A 26,653-nucleotide genomic window follows, 5' to 3' on the forward strand; every position below is an offset into this window, starting at 1 on the left:
ACCCACAGCAAACTCCACTCACTCACAGCTTTGCACTACCCCATCATTCCCAAGACCATCACACTGGAGAATAAAATCTGGCATTGCTCTCCACATTGACAAGCACAGGTTGGCTCCTGCACCAGATCCAGATCCAGACTCATGCATGGAGTAGCAGCAGCCAAACTGCTGAGCCTGACTGAGGCAAAGGAATCCTCTGCTGCCAGGAACTCACTCAATGCTGCAAGAGCTACTCATTGGCTCAAGTAAGAATTAAACAGCAGTACTTACATGGCTGCAAACTTCATCCTAATCTACTCAGCATGTCGAGGCTGGACCAGAGAGAGGATGCTGTGGGTCACATTGGTGAAGCACAACCTTCCTCCCTCTCGAGGTGCTCAAACAGGAACAAGAAAAGCAGTAAGATGGAAGATGAACTCTGAATCGAGTCCTCCTTCCCTTCACACTGTGTCCCAGGTGTGCAGCTTGCATACCTCTGGTGAATAACACAGTGTTTATGGCCACAAACAGGCTGCAAGGACCTACTTTTCAGCCAGCCCTCAGCCCTGCTGCTGCTTTTGGTCCTCTGGTAAGAAAGGTTTTCTAACCTCCTCCCTCCTACCTAACAAGGGGCACCTGCAGCTGATGGAGAACAGCTGGAAGCTGTTCCAAACACGAGGAAAGGGGAGAGGGAGGGAAGCAGAGCAGCTTTGCTAAGGGACCTCCCTCCTTCCCAAAGTACAAAGGCTCCCAACCAGGAAATGGCACCTTCTCTGTCCAGCCACTCTCTCCCTTGCCTCCAGGAGCAGTTACAGTCCAAGAAGTTTTGCTTCCTGGGCAACAATCACTGCCAAGGGTGTTTTAAACAAAAGGACCAATAATAATTATAGAAAATTAAAAAAAATTAAAATTCGACTCCAGTAGAAAAATAATTTAATAAAGGGATAAGTTTCAAGAAAATATCTGTATAGTAACAACATTTTAAGTAAAATGTCCACAAAAATATACATGTCTAATGTGATTATACATTAAGTTTTCCAACAGGTCCTGTTTTACACTTGGTTCAGTCCATGTAGGTTTTCATCTAGGAAAAGCCTTCACTGCTATCAGCCTTCCTGGGACAGATCAGTTTGCACAACAGAATCATACGAGAAATGTTTTCTAACTCATTTTAAGCTCATACAAATAAACTTTAGAGGTGGTAACAGTCCAGAACAGATCAGGTCATACCATATAGTTTAAAAAAAAGTGAATACAAACAAGCAAAGTGAAAGTCAGCTGCCCGAGGGACACTGTCAGGTAGAAACATCAGCCCTACAATACACACCACACAACACTGACACAACTGGAAAAGGAGAGGCATGAAGGGAAGAAGGGCAAGAGAGAGGGAAAAATACCAGGAGGATGATTCCCAGGAATTGTGGGACTGCTAAACAAGGGGGCTATAGAAAGGCTAGGGAAAAGCACACGTGACCAACATATGTCTAAAAACTGGACAATTTTGTAACATAGAAGATAAGTTAACTACAGGAGTATGAAAAGGAATCAGTGGAGATTGTTTATTTCTTATTTTTCCAAATGGCTACTGAGCTGTAGAAATAACAGGTCTGTTCCAAAAAGCCCTCACCAAATAGTGCTAATTCAGTCGAACCAGAGAGAAAAACTGGTTACAGAGAGATGCAAGAGTGCAGCAGAAAGTAAAGAAAACATGTTCCACCAGCAGAGGACAGGAACGCAACGCTGAAGGGGAGATGCCAAACAAGAGAGATCAATGTTGTCAATGGGAGAGGTACAATGCCACAAAAAATCAAACCAAAGGGAACAAAACGAAAAACCCCATCCCATAGAAAGAAAATGGAAAATGGCTAAAGAAATAAAAGAACACACACTTTCCAAAAGATTTTTTGTTTTATAATCAAATTTCTTTTACATAGACAACTGAAACACACCAATATTTTGTGCGAAAAATATTTTTAAATAAACTTTGCTTGTTCTAGTTTTTGTACATTCTGATATACATATGTAACAAGGTTTATGGCACTGTAACCAGGATCAAAATCATATAAAGGAACGAAATAATTGCTCTCATTTATTCTTTCTGAACCAAGCTGGCTGCTGTTGCACTATTAGACTTTAAAAATTATTATCTTATTATTAGTGGGCAGCCAACTCTTAATTGGTTTGAACACTCAAAACAAACCCCAAATTATTATTGCACAAGAAGCCAGTGAAGGCATATGGCATAGAATGATCGAAGTCCCTTACTGTTAAAAGCTAACACCCCAAAATAGAAAAATAGAACTGGAACATGAAACACGCCAAATAAACTTTGTTTTCTTCTTTAGTTTGAGTCAGGAGTGTGAAAAGTGCCTTGCAGACTTCTGCTCTGATTTCCTTTGCATCGGTGAGCATTTTGCTAGGTTATCTTTAGCAAAGCCTTTGCAGAATGAAGACCCTTCTGTTTCAGGGAGATTTTTTTCTGCTTTGTTTTGGCTATTTGTGTTTTGTCTTCAACTTAGGTTTCTTCAGTCTATGAACCTGCACAGACTACTTAGCCATAAACTCTACAAGTAGCTGGAGAGGAGGGAAAAATAAAAATTGAAAGAAAAAAAGCCCAACATTTCTTCTTCTTCTTGTTTTTATTTTAAATAGTACTCCTTTTGCACTGAAGCCTCTCTGCTCTGCTGGTGTCTGAGAAGGAAATCACAACAGCATCCCAAACCCAGCAAAGTTCTTGGATCTTTTAAAAACCTTTCCTTACAAAAAAAAGGTTTTTATTCACAAAAAGTTTGCCACAAAACTCCCCTTTGAAAGCTAAAAAGAAAACCCCACAACCCACCCATCACTGCCCCAAATCAGGTGAAGAACAGGTTTTGCCCCCTCGCAGCTTGGCCGTCACACGACAGTCTCGACACCGACCAGCTTTGGTGTGAGGATTCGCGGGGTGACTCCATTGTTCAGGTCTTCTTCAAACTCCAGTAACTGCCCCATAAAGTTAAGGTTGGGGGAAATGATTGGTCGTTTGCCTTTGACAAATTTATAGGCATCCGTCATGGTCATGCGTGTGTGCTTCATTAAGTACGCGATAACGATGGTGGCAGATCTGGAGACACCGGCCTGGCAGTGGATGAGGAGACCTTTTCCACACTGATGAGCTTCCTCTGCGAATGAGAGACAGAAGAATGTAAGATTCTTGCCAGTTGTTAACTCAGAACAAGCTCAGTGCAATTAAGAGTAACTTAATGTGAAAAGTCCCTTGATTTGATTATAAGCACAGCGGTGTCTCTTCCCCTTCCCCTCCAGCACATCTTCCCCCGAGGTTTCAGAGCTACTGAATGTGAAACCCCCCAGTCCAGTCTGACACTGAAAGTCCTCACATCCACTCTCTACTCCTTATTAGTAGTACCACGCATTGAGAGATGCTGCTTCACTGCCAGGGAGCATTTTGTGAGGAGGACAAGGTCCACGATGAAGAATCTCAGGCTCCATTTCCACCTCAGTTGCAGCCCTGCTGCATTATGTCAGCATCTCAACCTCCCTGTTTTTCAGAGCAGGGAATCACTTCCAGAGACCAGGTACTTTCAGATTGAATTCATAACAATACAACTGTTTCAAAGCCCTGTCCTCTTAAGCTTTACGAAGATACTCCTGAAAGCTTTGGCAGGGGTCTCTGCTGTAGTGCCTCTGCAAAAGGAGGAGCTGGATACACACACATCCCCACTCCACCAAGATTCATCCCTCAGAGGGAGGCACCCTGGGCAGCATCTGGTGGGGACAGAGTCCTTCTAACCACATGATAGCAGGACATGAGAGAAGAGAGCCACTACCATACCATCCTCATCTGCCACAGCTTGCTTTTAAAACAAGAGATATGGAACTTTCAGGAAGTAACACTTCAAACTACTTCTTTTGTTTCAGTCCACAGGAGGAACGTGAATTTAGTTTGCTGGTTTTGGCATGAATCCAACCCCACCAAGACTACAGTTCAACCACCCCACATGTTTAACCTGTACTGTGAAAGCATAAATGAAGCCAACTTCCCTCTAGACATTTTTGCCAGTTAGTATTTCAGAAAGCTGAAACTCTCTAACGCATTTTGATACACATTCCCAGAGAGTTTCTGATGATTTCACTTCCTATGGCTTCAGTCTTAGCTAAACCTAGGGTTGGTTGTGGTTTTTTGAAGACATATTTAAAGAAACATAGGCCAACAATCTGCTGTTTAAACATTTCCAAATCTTCTCAAATGCAATTTAAAGTTTATACTGAGGAAGGGAAAGCTTTGACCAGTTACTTCCTCAGCTGGCTAATTTGAGACAGAAGAAAAATTCTCAATGGAGAAAATATTTGTTTATTAAAACAAAGACAGACCATCAAGCTGTAATTATTAAAAAGGAAGTAAAATTAGTTTTGAAACGCTTTCTAAACCTTTCCAGAGCAAAGCTGCTTTCTCTGCTCTTGGTAAGGTCACAAGCCAAACACTATCTTTCAGTGGTTTTGAGAACTCTAATCCTACAATTCATGAGGATGAGTGGAGCAGAAGTCACTCTCTTCTGCCTCAGAAGGACCTCAATGGAGCTTCAGTCTCTTTACCTAAGTTTAGCCTATTTCATCTCCCCATCTTGTTGAACTCAAAGTTTAAGGTTTTACTGGATTTCTTGATAGAGCTATTTTCCCAGAGGACCAAAGCAAGGTTTCCTTTTCCCTGCTCTTCAGCCAAACAAGTGCTCACCTTCCCAGGCACACAGTAACCAGCAGCTTGGGGAGCTGACAGCAATACTGGTATCACTGGGACTGGGTTAAATTTGAGTTAGAGATCCTTTGATTTTGATCCTTCACCCTGTAGAAGACAAGCCCAAAGGCTCAGAGTGGTAAAACTCACCTGAACTGCAGCATAAGCAGTGATTTCTCTATTCACTTCACTAAAGCAGCATGGCTGCAGAGCACAGGCACCAGATCCACACCATGACCCTCTGCCAAGGCGAGGCTGAGGAGCCGTCTGCTTCCGAGCTGCCAGCCCTGCCTGGCACGCAGCAGGGGCAGATGGGCTCACAGCAACCTGCTGAGCCTGGCACCCAGTCCCACAGCTGGGGCCAAATCCTTGCTGAGCCTGAGTGCACCTGAGTGCAGAACCAGCACAAGGGAGGGCAGGGAGGAACACGGCTCTGCACCCACTCCAGTATGGGGTCACTCAAGGACCTATGCTGTGATGCACACACAAGCACACTTCTTCCTTTGTCTAGTACTCCTCCATCAAGCCTGAAGTATTGGTAAAGAAATTGGCTCAGTCTCAGCACAAGAAAATAGAATTTTATATCAGTGGTTCCCCTGGCATATTTCAGAAAACCTCTCAGGACACATACTTGTCCTCGGGAAGCACCTATACTATGCTACAAAAGCAGTGTCTACAAAGACATCTAGAGGGGCAAGGAAAGGTCCTAAAAACTTTCAGTACCACATGCTGAAGTCTTCTCTGACCAGTCCTGTTTGAAGTAGCCATCTGGCTTTAGCCTGGCTGAGCATGGCCCCTGACTTGGCCGAGGGCTGTGCTGTGTTCATTGTGATGAGGTCCAGAACAACACTGCTAGGTCACTACTTCAGCAATCTCCACAGCAAGCTTCGTGTCTGTGGTGAACTCTCTCACACAGCCTACAGGGTTTAGAGGCTTATTAATGTAAGTTTTCATCACTGTCCACTCCACCACACGTACACTCTGAAGCTACAAATCTAATGGTGGAACAAGCCAAGTGTGAAAAGTTTGTCAGTTTTCTTGCTAAGTTAGCAAAGACTGAGACACCATTAAGAATAGTCTCTATGAAAAGCTGGCTAGGAGCCATTGTGTGGAAACTAGGAATGCAAAGGAATCAAAAAGGGACGATGACGAAAGTCTCAATTTTGTGGGGTTTCCTGAATTTAGAAGCCCGGAGGTAGGCGTTACTATCACTGGATAAAAATTGTAACTTCGGGCTACTTAACCAGATGTGCCAGAGATGAGAAAGGACAGAAATATGAGGTGCTCAGCGTTTCTGACAACCCAAACTAAAGGAAATATGGCCTTAACCAGCCTTCAGAGTTGTTGGCAAAGCATAAAGTTCAGTCTAAATTGTTATAACGGGTAAAAATAATAACAATAAAAAAACAAACAAGAATATTTCCAGGCAAGGGTAATTACCAATGAACTCAAAAGCCTCTTCAAAATACTGCCTGAGATTCTGCTTGTTGCTGTCAGTGGCGGGGAGCCGCTTGTAGTTGAACATGCCTTTCTCGTAATGGTACAGGGGCAGGTGGGTGGTCACGTTGATGACGTAGCCGATGTTCATCCTCTGCATTTTCTCCAAGTCCTGAGCATCGTGCTCATTTCCGAGGAAGAGGAAGGGCAGGATGGGGGTGAGCTCAGCGTTCTCAATGTCTGGCGTGGTGGGGATGGATTGAGGTAGCACGGGGGGCACAGCGGAGGCGCCGCCCCCTCCTCCCCCCTCGGGGCACTCTTGAAGCTGGAGGGAGTTGTCGCAGAGGTTTTCGTGGTTCTGCTTGAAACCACTGAGTCCTCCTGGGAAGAGAGACCAAGCAGATACTTTGGTTAGACACCCCAAGATGTCTTCAGAGCACATAGTGGGGACACAAGGGCTGCAGCTGGCTCTACTGTCCCCACCACCACTGTAACAGCGTCGCTGGGCTGTCAACAGCAAGGGTGGCATGAATCAGCAGCAGGCATTGTCCTCCCTCTGCCAAGGAACAGGCTCACAGACAAACACGCCTCTGTGCAACACCAGCCTGCTGGGGCTGCCTCACCTACCGCCCCATGCGACAAGGAAAAGTGTTTATTCAAGAAAGAAATCACCAAAACTAGGGGCCAAGGGGCTATCAGCACACTAGACCAGAGCAGCAAGCCAGCTGGGACAGTCTTAGCTTTACCTGCCTTTTAGCAGCCCTGCAGGGCATCCCCCCACCCAAGAGCTCTGAGGAGGATGGGAGCAGCTCACCCGGCATCGCTCCAGGGAACAGCATGTACCCGTCTGAGCACCCAAACAAAAGAAAACCACTCCTTGTAACCCAACAGCAACCCAGGTGCTTGCCTAACATGTGGCAAACAGCTCTCCTTTTGCTGCCCGACCACCTGAAAATATCTAGCAAGAGTTATTTTTAGGACATTACGATGGATTGGGAAATGGATGTGAGGGGGGAGGGAGAAGTCACTTTTTCAGTGAAGGAAGCTCATGCCTTCACTGCTCTATTGCTGGCTTTTTCAATAGCCATTTCCCTCCCTTTACTTTGTATTTTTTCGAGGAGGGCGGCTTCGCAGAGCTGGAGCAAGCAAAGCTCCTTCTTTCTCCACCTCATTCTGGCTGACATCAGCGGCAGGCTCCCCACCTGCCCGGTCTCCATGGCGATCCCACAAAGCACACAATGACATCAGCTGGCATGACATCAGCTCTCTGAGTGCAAACAATACAAGAAGCACTGCTCTGTGAGGCCTTTGGTAGGAGGAGGAGGCATTCCTGGAGCCGCTGATGTAATGCTAACAGGTGGCTCCTCCGAAAGAAAAAGGCGGAAAGAGGAGAAACGCAGGGATGCGATCCCCCCCACCTCATGCACGTTGCTGTTGTACCGGGATACTTGAAGTCATCCTCAGCATCAACATGAGCCAAGTGCTCAGGCTCAATTGCACTTTGTTAACTGCAAGCCAAAAAAAACCCAGGAGTGGGGAGAGCGACTCTGAAGTTACTAGAAAGAGCCACACTAGCCAAAACAAATGTGGAATGTCACCCTCCCAATGATGCTATTTAAAAAGAAAGCAAAATAAAATAAAAGAGAGGCTATTTGTCTTTTCCATGCTCTTTCACAGTGATCCAGTGAAGGTTTCAAAGTGACACAAAACGTGCTGCCACTCGGGCTCTGGATCAGACACAGCAAAGAGTTTCAATGCCTACTGTTGAGGGCTGCAATTCAAATGTCCAATTCAAGTGTCTGTGACATGCCTGGGGTGGGAACCACCCAGGCCCACTTCAGTGCCCTGTGCATATCCCAAGGGCACGAGGCACCCAGACTAGGTTACAAAACCATCTGAGGCCCTGTAATGAAAGTGCCCTTTTCCACATCCAAACTCATGTCCTTCACACACTGCTAGTAATGTAATTTCCCTGAGAATATTTCCCCTGCCTCAAAAATGTGCTTGTCTTCAGCTATTTCTGCTGTTTACAGGGCACAGAGCAAACAGATTTGCCTTAAAGATCTCTAGTCTCAAAGTTGTTACAACAGGGGATCAGGACAGAAGGAAGAGAGAGCAAGGACAAAAAGCTGAGCTCAAATACACCACTTCAACAGGGCCTGAAAAGTCTTCTCAGTCCACTCAAGAAAACAAAGAAGATGATAGTCCCCAAGCTGAAGATGTCCAAAGTCTCATCTAAACCAACACCACCAGCCTACCGTCTAGGCTAAAGGCTAAACCCTAACCCACATTTCCATCTTTCTGAATGGGCAAGCAGCAATCCATTCAGCTTGAATATTGCTGTTTAAACAATAGCCACAGCATGCTGGGATTCCCAAGAAAATCCCTGGAAAAGTTGTTTTAGTGACCCCAGAGCCAATGCTCATTTTCCACCTCTCCTGCTGACTTCTGGGAATAAGCAGCCCCAGGTGGAGGTAGGACCCCACTGGTTCATCACTCAGGTGGGGACACACTGATGGTGTGGCAGATATCATCTTGCTTCACCAGCTGCCTTGTAAGACACAGCAGAATATCAGGACAAAGGATGGGGAAAATACAAATACAATATGTGGAAGATGCCCCAACGAGGGGAGTAGCCAGGCATATAATACCTTCATTCACAATTTTTTTACAGACATTTGCCTGTGTCACCATTCCTTATGTCAGTTCACATCCCTTACTCTCCTCGTTCACCTCCTCATGTGAGAGGAGAGTTATAAAGCCAGTTCAAGCAATATTTAAAGCAGCTCTCAGAGTAAATGTTCCTGAAAGAACACATCACTGGGGAGAGGATTACTAACCTGAACTGGCTCAGACACGTCAGCAAGGGAGGACTGGACAAGAACACTGGTACCCAGGAAAAGATGCAGCAAGATGCAGTCATGGCAGGAAGCTGAACCCTAATCCAACAGCAGGAGCTTAGCTTGGATCTGTGCTGCCATATGAGTCATGCAGGTCCCAAAAAAGGACCCAGACACCTCCTGAGTGCTGTTCCATTCTCAACACACACTATCCTTGCACAAACTGATTTATGAGACACTAGAGTAATTTAAGTGGAGCTCAAGCATGCATAATGCTCAGGCTTTTCTTAATTTTGAGACTACCTCCCAAAACAAGTCCAAGCAAATAATGATCAATCAGAAAGAGAGGGATGGATTTTCCACATGAAGCTAAACACAACATACAAAGTACTCAAATGCATCTGTATTTCCTTGGCAAGCAGCTGCTATTTCAGTTCATTTCTACCCTTCATTTAGGAAGGGTAGAAAAGGTGGGAGAGAAGAGGCTGTACACCCACACCAGGGGCCCACAAAAAGCTCTTGCAAGCCTGGTCTAAGAGATGATTCATAAACTCAGTAAGACGCAAGACATCACTGCTAATGACTACAACTCCAGACCACAAGGAACCTCAAGGCAAGGATGCAGAGACGCCACCTGGGGTTGTAACGAAAGCTGTTTTGTGGTCAGCCCTGCCCAGGCCTTTCCAAACCTGGGGAATGAAGGAAGCATTACAGAGGGCAGTAACAGCACCTGTAGCCAAGAAGCCACAAGTTAGGAGAAGCCTCTCACTAGTACAGAAGATGTATTTTAAAAGCAGCTTTTCAGATGCTGTTTACAATATGGGAAAAGCCTTCATCATATACAGACAACCTAAGTAGAGAGGCAATATAATATATCCACCAAGAAAGCCCATGGGAACGCATGGCAGTGCTGTTGGAACCACAGCCATGGAGCCTGGACTCAGGAGTGTAGCCACCTTCAGTGACAAACCAAAATGCCAGCAGGCAGATGAGCCACTGATGGATGTCCACTTCAACAGACTGTCCTGCCTGCAGCCCATCTCTCCTGGCTCTAAACACTCCACAGAGCTTGTAATGACCAAAGCACGGGGAAATATGCCCAGCCAGTATGATGCAGCCTGTGCATGGGCACAGACAACATCTCAGGTGCTTCTCCTCAGTTCCAGAATGGCTGCTGGGTGGGTGTTCAGAGGGCTGAACCTACCCCAACCTGAACAGAGATGGACATAAAAGGACACTCGGCACTCTGGGGAACCTGAGGTATTTCTTCCATAAGGAAATCAATCAGTGAAGCAGAACCCTTGCTGGCAGATGGCTTTGCGTGGTATTTAGCAGAATACAACAGAGCACCAAGGGCTCTTTGCTCACCACTGATGCAAGACCCAGGCTGCAGAACCATTCTTGCAGTTGTAACCGCATGACATTTTCCAACATCCTGCCCTGCCAGAACAGCTAGTAAGTGACAACAGACTTTGGACTGTCTGAGATCTCAAAACTTCTGGGGAAGTTTTAAGTCAGTACTATACGTGTTCCAGCTATTGCCACTCATTTGTTCAAATTCTTTACAGCCATCTGCCCATAAACATCTCACTTAATGCTCCTCAAACTCCCCCACCAGGCAGCACCCAAGCAGCACTGCACACAGATTTCCCAGCTCCAAAGCCACCCAGGAGCTCACACCAGCACTGCAAGACCAGGTGAGCAGCTCAACAGCAGCCAAAGCAGCTCTGAAAAATAAAAAAAGGCAAGAAGCAAGGTGCTGGCATAAAAGTCATGCTTAACACAGTATCTGTCATTTGCCATCAATGCAAAACAGGCACAAAAGGTACAGCAAGAATTATGTAGCCAGCTTTTTATGAAAAACTATGGCCTTGCAATAGCATAATCTTCAAAGAAATCCAGAAAAACAAACCTTACCTGCACAAATCTATAAAAGTGGATTGGCTGGTTGGAGATTTGTTTGTTTGTTTTGTTTGAGGGGATTTTTTTTTGTTTGTTTGTACCACTGCAGCTTTTTAGGTTAGGGTTTTTGTTGTTTGTTGTTCAAGAATATTGAGAATTTAAGTACAAGGAGTACAGTAACACCTATCCTCCCCCTCTGTCTCTCCTTTGGCATCTCCTTCAGCCACCACTGCTGCTCTCTGGCTGTGTGACTATATGCAAACTAGGATTTAGGTTCACAATATGCTTTGGCACATTTGCAATATGTTTCCTATCTGGAAACAGGCTCTTGCCCCATAGTTAAGGGAGTGAATGACCTTGTTCCCTCTTCAGTGGGAGAGCTTAGAGAGAGGCAGCTACAGTGAAATACCCTCACCACAAGGAACACCTTTGCATTACCTCATTGGTGTGGATATACTTTGTTCTGAGCGTGGCAGGTACTGGGTGTTCCTGCTCCCACTGCAAACAGGAACATACTTTTATACATGACAGACTGCAGATGTGGGAGCCACATTTAGACTAAGCACATGGTCTCAGGAGACAACCAGACCTTTTATACAGATTTCAAAGCTGTCCAGGCAGATTTCTGGATCTGCTCATCCTCGATTACAATACCACAAAGCCATCTCAGAAAAAAAAAAAAAAAGGGAAAAAGAAAAAAAAAAAAGGAAAGCAATGTACACACAAGCACAAGAAGAACAGAAATCCTGGGACACTGGGAAGTGTCAGCAGAAGAGATGCTCGAGGTGTAAATTCCCCTCCTCTCATGTTGCTGGGCTCCTGTGGGGTGCACAGCAGAGGATCTGGCACTACCACAGCTCTGGTCACCACAAGCTTCAGTCGCTCAGGAATGAAGCCAAGCTTTAAAACACCCACTCAGCATGTGCCCTGTCAGTACCACCACAGCAAACCCTGTGGCAGTGTTTGAGTGAGTTTAGGACTGAAATGTCACAGGGAGCATTTGGGGTGCAGGACAGAGACACTCAGACAATTGGTGTATATCTGTTTAAGACGATGCTTTGAATTTGTGCAAGTACAGCCTGTTCCTTTAAACCCGTGACCTCATTTATTTACATTACTGCAGAAAAGCACTGCCAGAAGCAACAGCTGATGACAGTCTCATGTATTTTTCCACTAAGACAACAATTAAACTGCTCCTGTGTTATTAATGAACAGATGACTTTGTGTCAAGTTGATTCAAAGGACAGGATGCCTCAAGGTTAAGCAAACGTAACTCCAGCATGTAAAAATAGAAGTTAGGTATTGTCCAGATGCCTCACCCACCCAGTGCTCTCCTCCTTCCTCAGCCTCCTGGGCAGGAGGACCCAGGTCTCATGGCCACTCCCCACCAAGCTGCCACCAGTGTCTAGAGGTCCTGCTGCAGGGTGGCACCCTGGTGCTGAGCCACCATCACTGCAATGCCACCACACAGGCTGCTCCTGCACCATGGGCCTTCTACCAAGGAACATGCTGCTGTACAGGTTGAAGCAGAATTCTGCCATTATAGGCCCAATCCCCTCCCAGGATATGGACAACGACCTAGACCATCTCTTCATACCACCAACACAACTATGGCTGCAGGTGTAGGTCTGCTGAGCACCAAGGAAGCTGTCAGGGAGGGCATGGAGGCACTGGGGTTGCACCCATCGGGCACAGGAGCTAAGATCACCTTACAGGAGAAGACGCAGCCATCACACTTGCTCACAGATGTTGCTGGAGTGATTTTATTCACAACAAAGATGGTCCATGGTGTGTCCTGGGGATTATGCTCTGTTCATCCTGAGGCACTGAAAGAAGGGATGCTCAGATCTCCTGAACAACACAAGACACACACTTTCCTTGCCCAAGCAGGGCTCTGCTTCCCAGACTTCTTCTAGAGCAACGGGGACAATCCAAGCAGACCAGTGTAGGAGTGTTCTTACCCTCCAAGCAGATGGCATCTTCTCACCACAGCTACAGCTGAGCAGTGCTCACGGGTTGACCTCACTGCTGCAGCAACCTTGACATGGCTGGAAATAGTGTATTTGCCCACACAGCAGGAAGGACAACTACCTTCTATGCACAGGGGTGGGGACCTAGTGGACCACACTCAGCCAGATGACATTACTGAAGGGCTCACCTGTCAGCGGGATGTCCCAAGGAAATGCTGCCACGGGGCTTTCCCCATCACCCGCACAGCATTCAGCACCAGCTGTGCTGCGAAAGATTAAGCTTTGAGCAAACATAAAAAAGTAAAAGTAAACAGCACACACAAAGAACAGCTTCCACCTCGATACACTCAATCTAATCTAGTCTCCCCCTCAAACTGAGCTGCCAACAGCACTTCAAAAAAAAAAAAAAAAAAAAAAGGCAAAACTTTGCATTCTGAAGAACTTGCAAGGTCAGTTTTTTTCCATGTGGGAACTATCCCGAGAGATCAGTTTGTACACAAATTCTGGCCTAGAGGAGTCATAAGCACATCCTTGACACAATGGCTTTGATGTCCCTTTAGAAGTCAAGAGTGTGACGCCGGATGAAGAGGAAAGGCTTCCCCTCAGCACTGAGGGATGTGCGCACACGTTTGCATGTCATTTCTAAGTTTATCTCACTATGGTTCACACCCCTCGCCACAGCACATCCTCTCCCACTGGCTTTTGAGGTCCTTGGCTTCATCCACTTTTATTTTTTTCCTCTGACACCAGGCACAGCAAAGCTGGCTCTCCTAGGGTCACATCCTGGGGAGGCAGGCACAAAGTCATCCAAAGCCCCTTCCCCTGCCAGGCTGTGCCAGACTTGCCAGCTCTGCCCAGCTCCATTCTCGGCTCCTCCCATCCCACCACCACCCCCCATTTTCAACCACACCATCACCCCCCAGGAGCCTCCCACACCTCAACACATGACTTGCTTTTTTCCACCATCAGCTTTCACCCCTTCATTTTTCCTCTTCTCATGACTTCTAGATCATCTAAATTCATTCCAATTAGAAAGAAACAATCTTTCTTCCTTGACCTGTCACTAGAAAACCTTCCTTGGATTTCAGTTTAATTCTTCTTTTTCTTCTTTATAATTTTTTTGTCTTAAATTTAAATTTTTTTTCTCAGACCCTGGATACCCATGCAAACCCACACATCCCATCCATATAATCGCTTTACTTGTCAGCTTTCCCAAGAGATGCTGCTAACCTCTGGGCTCATCAGCCTGTCCAGAAGCCACCCTGACTACTTTGAGACCACCTCTCTGTATTCAAGACAGCGGTTCCAGCTTGTAACTGGAAATCTGCCCTATGCTATGGGAGTGCTTATTTCAAAATGAAAACTTAAGTACTCACGGGAAAATAAGCCAGCATCCTTCAAAGCACTGTGTTATCCCTGGGGAGCGATCAGGAAGGTGAAAGAGAAGAAGGCCTGCTCTGAATTTTGGTACAAGGACTAAACTATACAAGAATGTGAATAGGAATAAGGCAAGAAACCCCACATCCCAAACATACTATGGAGACGACTCTGCAGCTACCAAGAGGACTGGACTCTCCCTGGAGGGCAAACGTTTATAGCAGAAACTCAAAATTAGTCACATTACAACTTCTCATGGCAAAAGTATGTGTTCCCATGGGGATGCAGGCTAACATGAAGTCCAATTAAATAATCACTGGAAATGTCAGCATAAACCCTGAAGGAATACATACTTCTACTGTGAAATGCTCCCACTGGAAATCATATTAACAAAAAGGTCATCAAGAAATGCTAAAGCTATGTACAAAGGAGGCAGGGGAAGTGAGGGGGGAGGGAACAGAAACTATTTTAATGCAATAACATACCACAAATGGTTTTATATTGACAAAGAGCTATGGGTCTGCTCTCCCAGACAGAGGTAGAGCTGAGCAGAATTGCCCAGAACAGCAAGTTTCATTTTTTTTTTAATCTATTACCAGTTCCCTCCCTGGCCATCACCATATGGACCTCTCAAGCAAGTGGCTTGGAAAGAGCCAGCACAGGAGCAGGATTTGAGCAGGATTGGCTCAGCATGCCTGAGGAGGGAGAAGGGTCCCAGCCCTGTGTCAGACATCCGTAATCCTGGCTGCGTAGGAGCGAACCTTTCTGTTTAATCTGCGTGTTTTAGAGAACACTGACATTTTCATGCTTCAGCCCTCCATTTATTCTCTTTCCCCTTTTAAGGGCAACCTCTCCAGGACAGTTTCTTTCTAAAGAGAACAGGCTGCTTTGTTTCTCCTGAGGATAACACAGGCTCTTTTCCAGTCCAAGCCACTGCTCCTCTACATCAGAAACACCAGTACCATGCACATTAATATGAAAGGAAAACAGGGTGCTGATATACCACACCCCCATTTGGGAGTACCATCCATTCCCAACAAATTTAAACTCTTTTTAGAATGAAAAGGTTCTACCTTTTTATCTAGAAATAACAATATCTGGCTCTGATTTGACATATTACAGCAAGGTATTCCAAAGCACATGAAGGAAAAACAGAGAAAGCAAAAGATGCTGTCTTGACATATCCCAGTATCACACAGCCCAAAATAAAAGCAGCAGACTACTGGAACTAGCATGGTGCATGCCAGCCCCCCACTTTGACATAAGCTTCAGGGCCAGCTCTGCTGGCACATATAACCCAGCCTAAATGGTCAAGGAACCAAGGCTAGCCCTCAAAAACCCCACAGGCAAAGAGAAAGGTGACCCACATTGCATCCATATTTTTCAGACTCAAGGCAAGAAGGAAGCAGAGAGAGGGGGAAGAGAAAAAGACATATTTACAGAATCCAGAGATAAACAGCAATAAAACAAGGAATATCTCCAGCTAGATGAAAATCAACCCTTGTGTCCAAATAAAATAACTTCTTGTCTCCACCAGTATTTCCCAGGAAACATAAGAATTGTGTTATCTCTCAACAGAGATACTGCTCTGCCTTCCTGGACTAACACCTATGAACTTAAGATTAATTTCATTTTAAACAATCAGAGTGATTCTGTACCTAAAATATGCCAGCAAATTTTAAGCATCAGAAAAAGTCTCATTCTTAGCTCTCATAAACTGGACAGATTCCCATTACCTTAACAGAGAACAAGAAGAATTAAGAGCCCAGCATCAACATAGTGCAGGTCAACTGATCCAACAACAGCTTTTACTTTAAAACATTAGTGTTCGGCTGCTTACATAAGATTTAATATCATATTTTGGCATAATGAACTGGAGACAACCAATTTGACTGATATTACAGAAGCTTGCAAGTTATCTTCTATTTTCCAAGTCTCTTTAAGCCATTGTAAAAAAAATAAAATAAAATATATGATAATTCATGTGCGAACAAGGAGTAACATTTGTTCTTCTTTTTATTACCTTTAATTAGAAGCAGCTCTTCTCTGTTGCAGTGAATCAAGTGGGAATTTATCCAGGCTTGCTGTAGACTTTTTAAAGCTAGGGCATAGTAAAGAGTTGGAGCCAATGTGTTCACATCTCTATTATTATTCTCTTAATTTATATTTTCCAACTTACTCCTTCAGAGCCCTGATCTCGGAAGCAGGGTGCTGCATGCACACAAAGCAGCACTTAACCCTGGCAGGAGCAGGGGCTCCCAAGCCCTCCCACCCAGTAGGAGCATTCCTGTGGCTCCAGCAGCAGGTAATGACAGATTTACAGCTCCCTCCCAACCCCACCACCCCAGACCCTCCAGAGGGGACAGCCCAGTGCAGAAGCTCCCACTGCAGGAGCTGTGGGTGGGTGTAGCTGAGATAGACAAAGAGTGGCACTGCCCCAGGCAGCAGCAAACAGAAGCTCATTCCTTCAAGTCAGAGGGACCAGGTGGCATCTGGACCTACAAGGTCCCAGATGCTCCCTGTAGACTGGCCAGTTTGGGTCGCTCTGCACCCACTCTCGTGGGACAGGCTCACTGAAACCGAGTGCCAGGAGGATCTCAGAAGCTTGTGACCCTTCCTGATCTCACCCTTTTTACTGGGAGCAGAGCATTCATTTGAAAAGGAGGCAACTCTCTCACCCAAGCAGAGAAACACATGAAGATGAACCTCAATTTTTAAAAAAAAAACACCCAGAAGCAAATCAGAGCCTAAAGCTCATCAAAAATGCACTATCAAGGGAAGAGGGTGCTCCTAAATCCATCTTCCACTTCTGCAGCAGGCAGCTGTGTTGTCCCAGGGCACCAACCACTGTGACCATGGATGGAACCAGGGTCAAACACACTTAACACCAATGGCAACAAGAGAGATAAGCTCTGTGTAACAAACGGTACAAAGGGCATTAAAAAAATAAAAAACCAACCAATCAAAAAAGCCCACCAAAAAACCAAAACAAAAAAAACCCAACTTAGATGAAAAGAACTTCTCTACACCTCATGGCAAGTTTGTAGTTTGGGCTTAGTCAGAGTTCCCCTGGCCACGAGACCACCCTTGCTATCCAGGCCCAGATTTATCCCTCTTCTAGTCCAGTTCCTCCCTTTTTGTACCACATGGTGGACTGACTTGCTTCTCCATCTCTCCTTTCCTTCCAGCCCCAAAATCCTGCTCCAGAACTAGGTCAGAGACCACCTCCTGGTAGGACCCAGGCCCAGGAGGAATCAGCATCTTTTGAAGCAGCAGAGGATACACCAAAAACAACCTTCAGAGTGCTTCTGGATGCGAGGCTGCCTTCACCACAGATATTAATTGAAGCAAAGAGTTTCCTGTACTAAAAAGTCACAAGGTGTTTTCAAAAAATGAAACAACAAAATCCCCAAGCTTCACTACTGAACCACAGCACATTCATCACCGCACTGTGCAGAGACCATGTGCACCCCTGGACTTTCCAGCTGCAGAAACACATCCCCTGCATCCCTCGTGCCCGTCCTGCCCCAGCAGTGCCCGTCCTGCCTTGCCATAGGGTGGCCAGACTGGCCCAGCCAGGACTGGTGGCCGAACTCAAGGGCACTAGTGCACATTTCAGCTTTCCCACAGCCCAAAACATTCAATGGATCAAGAGCAGCTGAAAGGTCTGCCAGAGGAAGCTGAAGCAAATGCAATGCTCAAGACAGCACCTTGATCCAGTCTCCTCTCAGTGGGACTCTTTGCAGCCTTTACTTTCCCATGAGGCAGGAAAAGGTGACATCCATGATATACACACTGCTCTTCTTTAAGCCCCAGCTTTTACCAAACGCCTTTGTGATAACAACAAATTAAGTTTTACAGTACAGAGGTGTTTAAAAAACTGCTAAAGACTGATTCAGGTGAGAACTTAGAATCAAAGCTTCAGAAAAACAGCTGCTCACAGTAATTCAGGTCAGCCTTGTGATTTTTGTAGCCAGCACTCTCCCAGGCCCACCAGGGACTTCCCAACAAGGCCAAAGCACCGCATATAATGTTATCTCACACACATAGGGACAGTGCATTAGGTTATCTTCAGATTGCCATAATCTATTTCTTTAAACAGCATGACTTCTATAGTCCTGCATGCTGATGCTGAATATTTGAGAGGTGCTTCCCGTCCAGCTGTCTGGTGAAATTGCAAAGCAGGGTAACGTTGAGATGTTTGCATGCTGCTTTTATTTATGACATTTCTTCAGATTTGAGTCGCTTGCATAAATAACAACCCCTAACTATAATGGGGCTTTTCACAGAATAAAGAGTCATAGCCTAAAGACAAGGGATGAGCCCCCATTTCAAACACATGATAAAGCCAAGGCAATCTCATTAAAAACTTCTGTGCTCATAAGTGTGAAAACTTTGGCTGCTCCTTTGGAAGCAAGCCACACATATATAGGTCTAATTTTTTTTTTTTTTTAAATAGTTCATCTGTATTAGTTAAGATGCAGACACCACTCAAACCTCAAACACAGCTACCCTTCCATCCTGCAGCTCTCCAAAAGGTTGTGTTCGCCTCAAGAATAAAAAGCCAAAAACAGACGAGCTCACCGTCCTAGAAAGATTTCAGTAGAGGAATTTCTCACCTCTGGCAGGGCAAGGGTAAGGGCAGCACATGAGGCATTCAGCTAATTATAACCCAACATCTACCTACCAGGAACATCATGGGGAATGTTACCCCAGTTTACGCAGAACTGAAACCAGATTTGTCTTTACAAGCATCAGAGAGATTTGCCTAATGTAATATTTTACTTCTTAACTCTTACTTCTTCTCTAATTCTAAGGGTATAAGAAACTGAGGAGCCAAAAACGGGGGGGGGGGGGGGGGGGAAAGACTCCTTTCTGTTCCTCCCTTTCCAAGGCAGTGACATTGTTCCCTTCCCAAGGACAGTTAAAATGTGATAGGCACCATGCAAGCCAGCACAGCAAACTCTCAGGTGCTGTAATCTGGGAGAAAATGCCACATTTACCATTAAGGGTGAAGAGGCAAAGTGTAGAGCTACCTCTCCTCTGCAGAAGTATGCCCTCAAAATATGACAAAGACCCTGGTCTCCAGCCACACCATCATCCCAATTTATGTATATATGCAAAAGGTAACGACACATACAACCAATTTTCTAGTGTGATGGCCAAGAAGATTATTTATTCCAGTAGAAAGATAGTTTAAGCACCAGCGATCAGAGCCTGAACACTGAAGGTGAAACCTCAGCCCTGACAGAGCTAGCAGAAGCTTTTCCCCCGGTGACTGATAGGGCCAGCTCTTCTCTGCAGCACAGAGGGAAAATATTTTATTTTTAAATGTTAAGTAACTCATGTGAAACGTCCAGTGTTTTTAAAACTACACATTTCCCTATTACAACCATGACCTAATACTTATTCAGTGGAGATCTCTGGTGGAAATAAGTGCCAGGCACATGTTTTGTTGGTCAGCTGGATTTGTTGACCATTACATCAAGTTTTACTTTCAAATACACTTGTGCAGTGTAATCCAATTAGTGTTTAAAGCAACACTCACACAGTTGAATTCTATAATTAATGAAAGTAATAATTAGTGCATTTGTACAGGTTATGACCAGGTCAGGTATTTCAAGGGCAGCTAATCACAGTATTTACATTAATATAGGAGAACATAAAGCAAGTTATTATTCCTTTTGTAAGGATCTCAGTCCCTCTGTAGTTGTTTCAACTTTGCTGATATGTGACTCTAGTGTGGTAAGAGATCTGAAACTATTCTTAGACCATAGCAGAAAGTATGAAGTGGTTTCTTGGCAGGTCTTGCACTCCCCACTATAATGAGAGCAAGTCACTTCGTTTATTTCCCCGTCAGATGAGCAGAGAGAATACTGAAAGCCAGAGCATAAATAAGCTCCTCAGACTGTGAACAAGAACAAAGAAGGAACCAGGTTTTGTGGAGGAACCAGATGGCTCCTCCCCACCTCCTTTCCAGAAGTCCAGCCATGAGTTTACAGCATATAGTGAAATTAAAAAAAAAAATTTAAAAAGCCAAATCAAATTTTTCACCTCTGCTTTTAAAATCCATTGCTTCCTTGAAGTCAAACATAGAAGCCTTTACAAACTAAACACAAGATTTAAGCAGGTTCACAAGGTTCCTGCTGCTGGGTCGGGAGGGAAGAAGAAGAATGGCAGGATGGAGACAATGCCACTGGACCCTGGTTAGGGAGACAAGGGCAACTCCCTTTGTGTTAAAAGCTGCAAAGATGTGCTGGCATAGATACTTCAAATTTTCATTTTATTTTCCTTTGTAGATTGAATTTAGCTTTTGAAGAAAAAAGCTGAACTCCAAGCCTAAATGTTTCAGTCATGGAAAAAGACTACTTTTCATCTGAATGCAAATTAATTTCCCACTTTCCATTTTTAGGTCCCAGTAGCAAACTCAAGCACACAAGCCCCCAGGACTCCAGGCTACTTTTGCCATGAGCTGAGGTGCTCAGGAAAGGGTTTGAAGGAGGGAAAGGGGTACAGCCCTACCAAGGAGGGCCAGGGCTGCTAACCCAGCCTGGGGTCACAGCACCACACTCTTCCCCTCCCCAAATTCAGCTTTGACACTGGCCTTAAGCAGAAGGGACACTGGGCTGACATCCCTGGTTTTGCCCCCTCTCCATTCCAATGCTAAGGGAAAAAAAAAAAAAAAAAGAAAAAAGCACCCACAAAAAGTGAGGCCTTTAGAGTTCAGCAAACATGGAATACCATGGTCATAGGGTGTTGGGGGAAATATTACTTCTTCCTATTTTGTTTATAAAACAGACTGAGCAGCAGCTTCAGCCAGGACAGCTCAGGCTGCTACGGCCCATGTAGCAGGACTGTGAAATACAGGATTCTTATGGGTTTATTTTTTGTAAAAACAGAGGATTTATGCCTGTCTCAAGTGTTGCCGTGCCTTGTGGCAAAAAAAATAAGCAAATCTTTCTTAAGAGCTTAAATCAAAATTATGCATATGTTACATTTATGACCAAAAAAATGTTAAAGGAAGTAGCAAGGAGAGACATGGATAGAAAAGGGAGGAACTGAAGTCTTAAAATCTTCCATGCCATAGCATACACGAAACCCTCTACTGTCACAGCGCTAGTTTATACATTGGTCTGCTACATTAAAAATAAACCAGACCACCTCTTTTTAACTCGCGCCTAATAAGGGCGCACCATACATACATTTATCTATAGATCACGGCCCGGTGTTGGAAAACAGCAGAGGGTTTTCTGTGCTGCTTAAAAAGCCTGGGGCACCTCAGAGCCGCTGTCAGGCAGAGCTGTAACCCAAGGCCCGGTGGTGGCGAGGGGACCGAGCCGGGATGCGGCAGCGAGCCCCGGGAGCGGAGCGGGGCCGCGGTCCCCGGGCAGCACCAAACAAGGAGAAGGCGGCACCGCACCGGGCACGGCGGCTCGGGCAGCCCGGCTAGCAACCAGTGTTTGCAAACACAGCACGGGCATCAGCTGGGCCGGCAATAAATTAGGGCCGGGCGGGGGAGAGCGAGAGAGTCTCTCAAAGGAGCAGACCCGGGCAAAGGGGGCTCCCCCGGCACCCCCAGTTTCGTTTTAGCGCCTCAACACGGGGATGGGGATGCGCCAGCGCCGGGGCGGCCACAGCGCGACGGAAAAAACGCTGTCAAATAAAACTAAATAACGAGTGCTTCCAGCGCCACTCCCCCAGCTCGGAAACTTAGCCACAGCCTTCCCAAATGCTGCTTTATCCCATGCTCAACTCCATCTGACCCCAGCTGGAGCCCCACTTCAAAGAACGGAGGGGAGTCACGGTGATGGGGGAGCTCCGCACTACAGGCACCCCGAGGTGAGGTCTGCTCCAGCCCAGCTCATCACTACACGCAAAAAGCAAAGGATTTGGGCTTTCTGTCTTCTGGCACACTTCCAGATCTCTTGACAGGCCAGCTGGGGGAGGAGTTTTCTGCTAAGCAGGGCTTTGAGGTAACATTTCTCAGTGTCCGAGAACCAAAAACGGCTCAAGGACTGCCACGAGCATGTGGTTAAAACCAGAGCAGCACACAGAGCTGGAACCATGGGACACAACGGCTCCGTGCTGCCCAATTCCTGCCCTGCAGCTTCATCTCAGCCATGAGCTCACTCCAGGTACTGAAAAAGTACCAGTGCGAGGTTCAGAGAAGCTACAGTGTTTTCAGAGAAACACAGAGAATACTTTCAGCACACCACTTCTCTAAAGGTAAGAAGGCTTGCAGACTACAACCACATATCCAGCTGCAAAGGCTGTACAACAGAAGGATTACCACCAGAAAGGCAGGACTCCAGTGGCAGCCTCACTCTGCCAAGCGCCTCATCTCCTTCTTCCACAGATGAAGGGCATCATCATGACCCCAGAGACTCAATAAAAACATACTGGGATCCTGCAGCAAGTATGAAACAAGCCCAGCAGGATCATACTCTTGCCAGGAGCAAGGGGACAGTTCAACAACTTCAAGCTTCCACAAGATACACAGAAAAGTATCTCACAGGATCCCTAGATCCTACAAAGCCACGAAACTCAGCTGAGGAAAAGGGATAAAGTACCAGCCCGCTCCATTCTCCTGCCACACTGTGCAGGTTGGAAGTAGCAAGCTGCACAGAAAAATTAAGCAGATTAAATACATACAGTATGAGCTAAGCAGCAAATCCTTCCATAGTTTCCCAGTGCCACAGCCAGTCTTTGCCAACCATGCCTCCGAATGGCATAAGCACCCAGGGGAAAGGAAATTTAATCTAGAGAGCAGCATTGTTATAAATAGGATCTCAAGAACAAAGTGAAGAAAGGGAAGTGTCCTTGGATGATGCCTTAATTGGTGGGGCTCATCTCCACCAAAGCATTAAGGGATAAACCAAATTCCATATTAAAACAGGAGCCTTTACAGGAAAGCCATATACATACATAAGCACTCACACAGAAACACACCACTTTCAAATCACTTTTTAAACAAATAATCTCCCTCTGTCCATTATTCTGGCCCCGTATCACCAGAACAAGGCTTGATTGCTCCTCAAGTTTTGCTGACTGGCCCATGACACAATGCCTCAGACCAAGTGACCTCCCTCATCTTTCCTGCCCCCTCCTTCTACTCTCCCACTGTCCACCTTCAGCACCTATGAGTCCAGTTTTACATGGACTAAAATAAGGCTGCTAAGTAAAGGTCAGTCTGACAAGCTAAAAGAGAAGTATCCCCTGCTGGACCTCTGCTCTTTGGGCTATAAATACTCAGAATAAGCACTGGGGGAAATTCTTTGTCTGCACAGCCAGACACCAGGAAGCACATTTCCTCCTCTCCTCCTTCCACTTCTCACCCCTCCTGCTACTCAAGGACAACATCCAGAGAAAAGCAAGCATCTCTCTGCTACCAGCTCCATGATTTGTCCATGGAAGGCATTTGCTTTGCCACTGGTAACTTGAGGCACACAGGCCTTCCCAGAGATAAACAGATGCTTTCAAGATGCCAACATCAGCAGAGAGCACACACTGCAAAGCAAACCAACACACTGTGTCTGGGCAACGAGGAGAATTACCTTTAAGGACTAGGGGCTCCTTGCCTTCTCGCTTGAGTGACTCCAGCACTATGTGGAGTGGCTGGGAAGGCATCACCCTGCTTGGCTCATTGGTATTCTCATCATAAACTACGATTTCTTTGGAAAAGATTCTCTTGAAGGAGTCCTTGCCTTCCCGGCAGGAGATCAAGTCCAAGACGGTGATCTTGCCCTGCTGGAGCCTTCTCCGGCTGATCTTGTCAGAGCAGTTAATGTGGACAGCCCCTTGAATGTGGCTCTTATTATACTCCATGAAGGGCCTGCAGTCAATGATGACAGGCCCTTGGTTCTGTTGGTGGCTCTTGCTGCATTTGGTCATCTTCTTGGCCAGATCATTGGGGTAGATGATTTTGATGCTGGCGAGTTGCTTGGCGCTGCCCGAGACGGGGCTCCCCACTCCGCCCAGCGGGCTCAGGCTGCCGGCGTTCTCATTGCTGTTGACCATTTGGTTGGCAGGGCAGGTGGGGGAGGCTCCGGCGTGGGTGCTGCTGGTGCTCGCTTGAGTTTGGGCCTGAGTGTCCTTGTCGTACGTTGCCACAGTGCAGCAACTGGCACTGCTGCATCCACAACTCAGGGAGCGTGCAGAGCCGTTGGATGAGGGCATATACGTGAGATTAGCAGTCTTTAGGGACACGACAGCTGCGCCGAGCAGACTGGAGTGGCTCTCACCAGCAGAAGAGGCAGATTCAAGGAAGCTAGAGTCTAAACACAGGTTGAGATCCTGAGGTCTCACTGGCCTCGAAAGTGCCACTACTACCCTGTCGTCTAAAGGAGATGGAGGCATGAGGAGGCTGAGCACTAGCAAGTTAAGAAGAACTCAAGATCACCCTGAAAAAGAAAAAGGGAAAGAAGAAAAAAGGTGATGAAAACAGATCATGAAATCACATAAACATATAGATCCAACAACTCACTTTGCCGACACCCATTATCCCTAACCTAACAACCCCTTCTGACAGTTACCAGCTCACAGTAGCTGCTAAAAGCCCTTTTCAGGGCTGCAGAGAATACTTCAGCTATCTGCATGTGCGCCCATGGCACACAGAATTCACATGAGCAGCTTGGACTGTACAGTGACACCCAGGGATGGCATTTAGCTACATGCAGACGGTACTGAGCTATTCCGAAACCCCAGGCTGCAAGGCTCACCACTGATAATGACAGAGGCACGTTCCCTTATCCCGTTGCTCACTGAAAAGGAAGCAACTACTGGGCTGAGTCTACTACAGGGAGAAACGTGTAAGAGCTGAATAGCTGAATGTGTCAGGGGTGATATGCAATTTTTCCAGCAGGCTGGAATAAAATTAGCCTGTGAATAAATTTTCTGAGACAGTTACAAACTTGAACATGTAAGGCTAAACAAAAAAATACCCAGAAGAAAACAAAAAAATTAGCTTCGAGAGATCCTTTTAAGCGTGCACCTTGCACTTCCCTCCCCCTGTTAGAGGTGAATCCAGTCCCAGTTAAAGCCCTAGTTCCAGGCTTGGGAAGGCTGCTGTTCTCCAGCAGTTCGTGAGGCAAGTTCCCCGCTTCCCACCACACTTCACAGCTTCTTCAAAGAGTGGTCCCCTCTGCCCCAGTCAAGGTCACTGCCTGCCCCACCTTTGCCTTCCCATTTGCTAGGACGAAGCATGCAGGATTAGAATCCCCCCTCGGCAGTCAAGGAAGACGACAAGAGCAAAATACCCGACAGCCCTCCACCAGCAACTTCGGGAGCAGCTCTCTCTGACAAACCCATCCCAGCACCAACTTCACCAACTCCACCAAGCCCCGCAGCGGGGCGAGCACTCGCAGCTCCCGTTCGCCGCCCCGGCTGGCTCTGCACCGGGCCGGTCAGGAGATGTCCATCCCGAACAGGGGGCGGCCGGGGGGCACCGGCACCGCCAGCAGCCACCGCTCTGCGGAACGGACCCGCGGCACCTCCGGAGCGCACAAAGCTGCCGCGACCCGCCCGCCGGGGCACGGCGGAGGTGCCGCTGCCGGCCGGAGCGGGGCCAGCGGCGGCTCGCTCGGGAGGCTTTCCCAGCCCGTTCCTTTCCCAACCCTCCCCTCGCCCTATTTTAGACTCAGAACTAGGATAAGGGCGCCCCGAGCGCCTTCGCCTGACGCAGTTAAAATTTTTAAATAAACGAGGGAGACAACCCAGTTCCCCTAGCGAGGGAAAACAACGAAAGAGCCCGCGAAAAGCGGGAAACTGAAGTTTTGCCCCCGAACGCGGGGAGCCGGGGCTGCCGCCCATCGCGCGGCGGGCCGGGCCGGCGCTCCCCGCCGCGGCAGCCCCTGCGCGGGCTCCCGCGGCCGCGGACCCCGCTCCGCGCCGTGCCCCGCGCGGCTGGGCTGGGCTCGGCCCGGCTGTCCCGCACTCACCGGCGCGTCGCGGTCCGGCCCGGTGTGCGGAGGTGGCGGCGGCCGCCGCGGGAGGAGCCGCTGGAGCCGCTGCGAGTCGCGCCCGCTGCCCCGCGCGCCGCCCGCCCCGCGCTCCGCGCGCCGCCCGCACCATCCTCGTTACTTTCCCTTTTGCTACCGCGTAAATGTACGGCCCGGCGGGGGCGGGGCCCGCAACGACGGGCGGCCGTGACGGCCAATCGCAGCGCGGGGGGCGGCCCGGAGGCGGGGCGGTGACGTCATCTGCAGCCAATGGGGAGGGCGCGGCGACGGCCCCGCGCCCCGGGGCAGCCGTTGCTCCCCGCGGACGGGCGGGGGCGGCCCCGTGGCAGCGCCCCCCACAGCACGGGCAGAGCCCCCTCAGGACGGGCAGAGCCCCCTCAGGACGGGCAGCAGCACCGGGCAGCACGGGCAGCGCCCCCCGCAGCACCGGCAGCAACCCCCGCAGCACCGGCAGAGCCC

At 47.3% G+C, this 26,653-nt stretch overlaps 1 protein-coding gene across 1 annotated transcript; it reads right to left on the reverse strand.

The window, feature by feature from the left end:
- Positions 1-895: 895 nt before the first annotated feature.
- Positions 896-26,313, reverse strand: DUSP10 (dual specificity phosphatase 10). The gene is made up of 4 exons (XM_030269165.4): positions 26,174-26,313; positions 23,792-24,637; positions 6,152-6,529; positions 896-3,140 (listed from the first exon to the last, which is right to left on the reverse strand). The coding sequence occupies exons 2-4, from the start codon at positions 24,591-24,593 to the stop codon at positions 2,875-2,877; spliced, it is 1,446 nt and encodes a 481-aa protein (XP_030125025.2). The 5' UTR covers positions 24,594-24,637; positions 26,174-26,313; the 3' UTR covers positions 896-2,874.
- Between the last annotated feature and the right edge of the window lie 340 nt (positions 26,314-26,653).

Source organism: Taeniopygia guttata, chromosome 3, assembly GCF_048771995.1.
Source record: "Taeniopygia guttata chromosome 3, bTaeGut7.mat, whole genome shotgun sequence".
Classification (NCBI taxonomy): Eukaryota; Metazoa; Chordata; class Aves; order Passeriformes; family Estrildidae; genus Taeniopygia; species Taeniopygia guttata.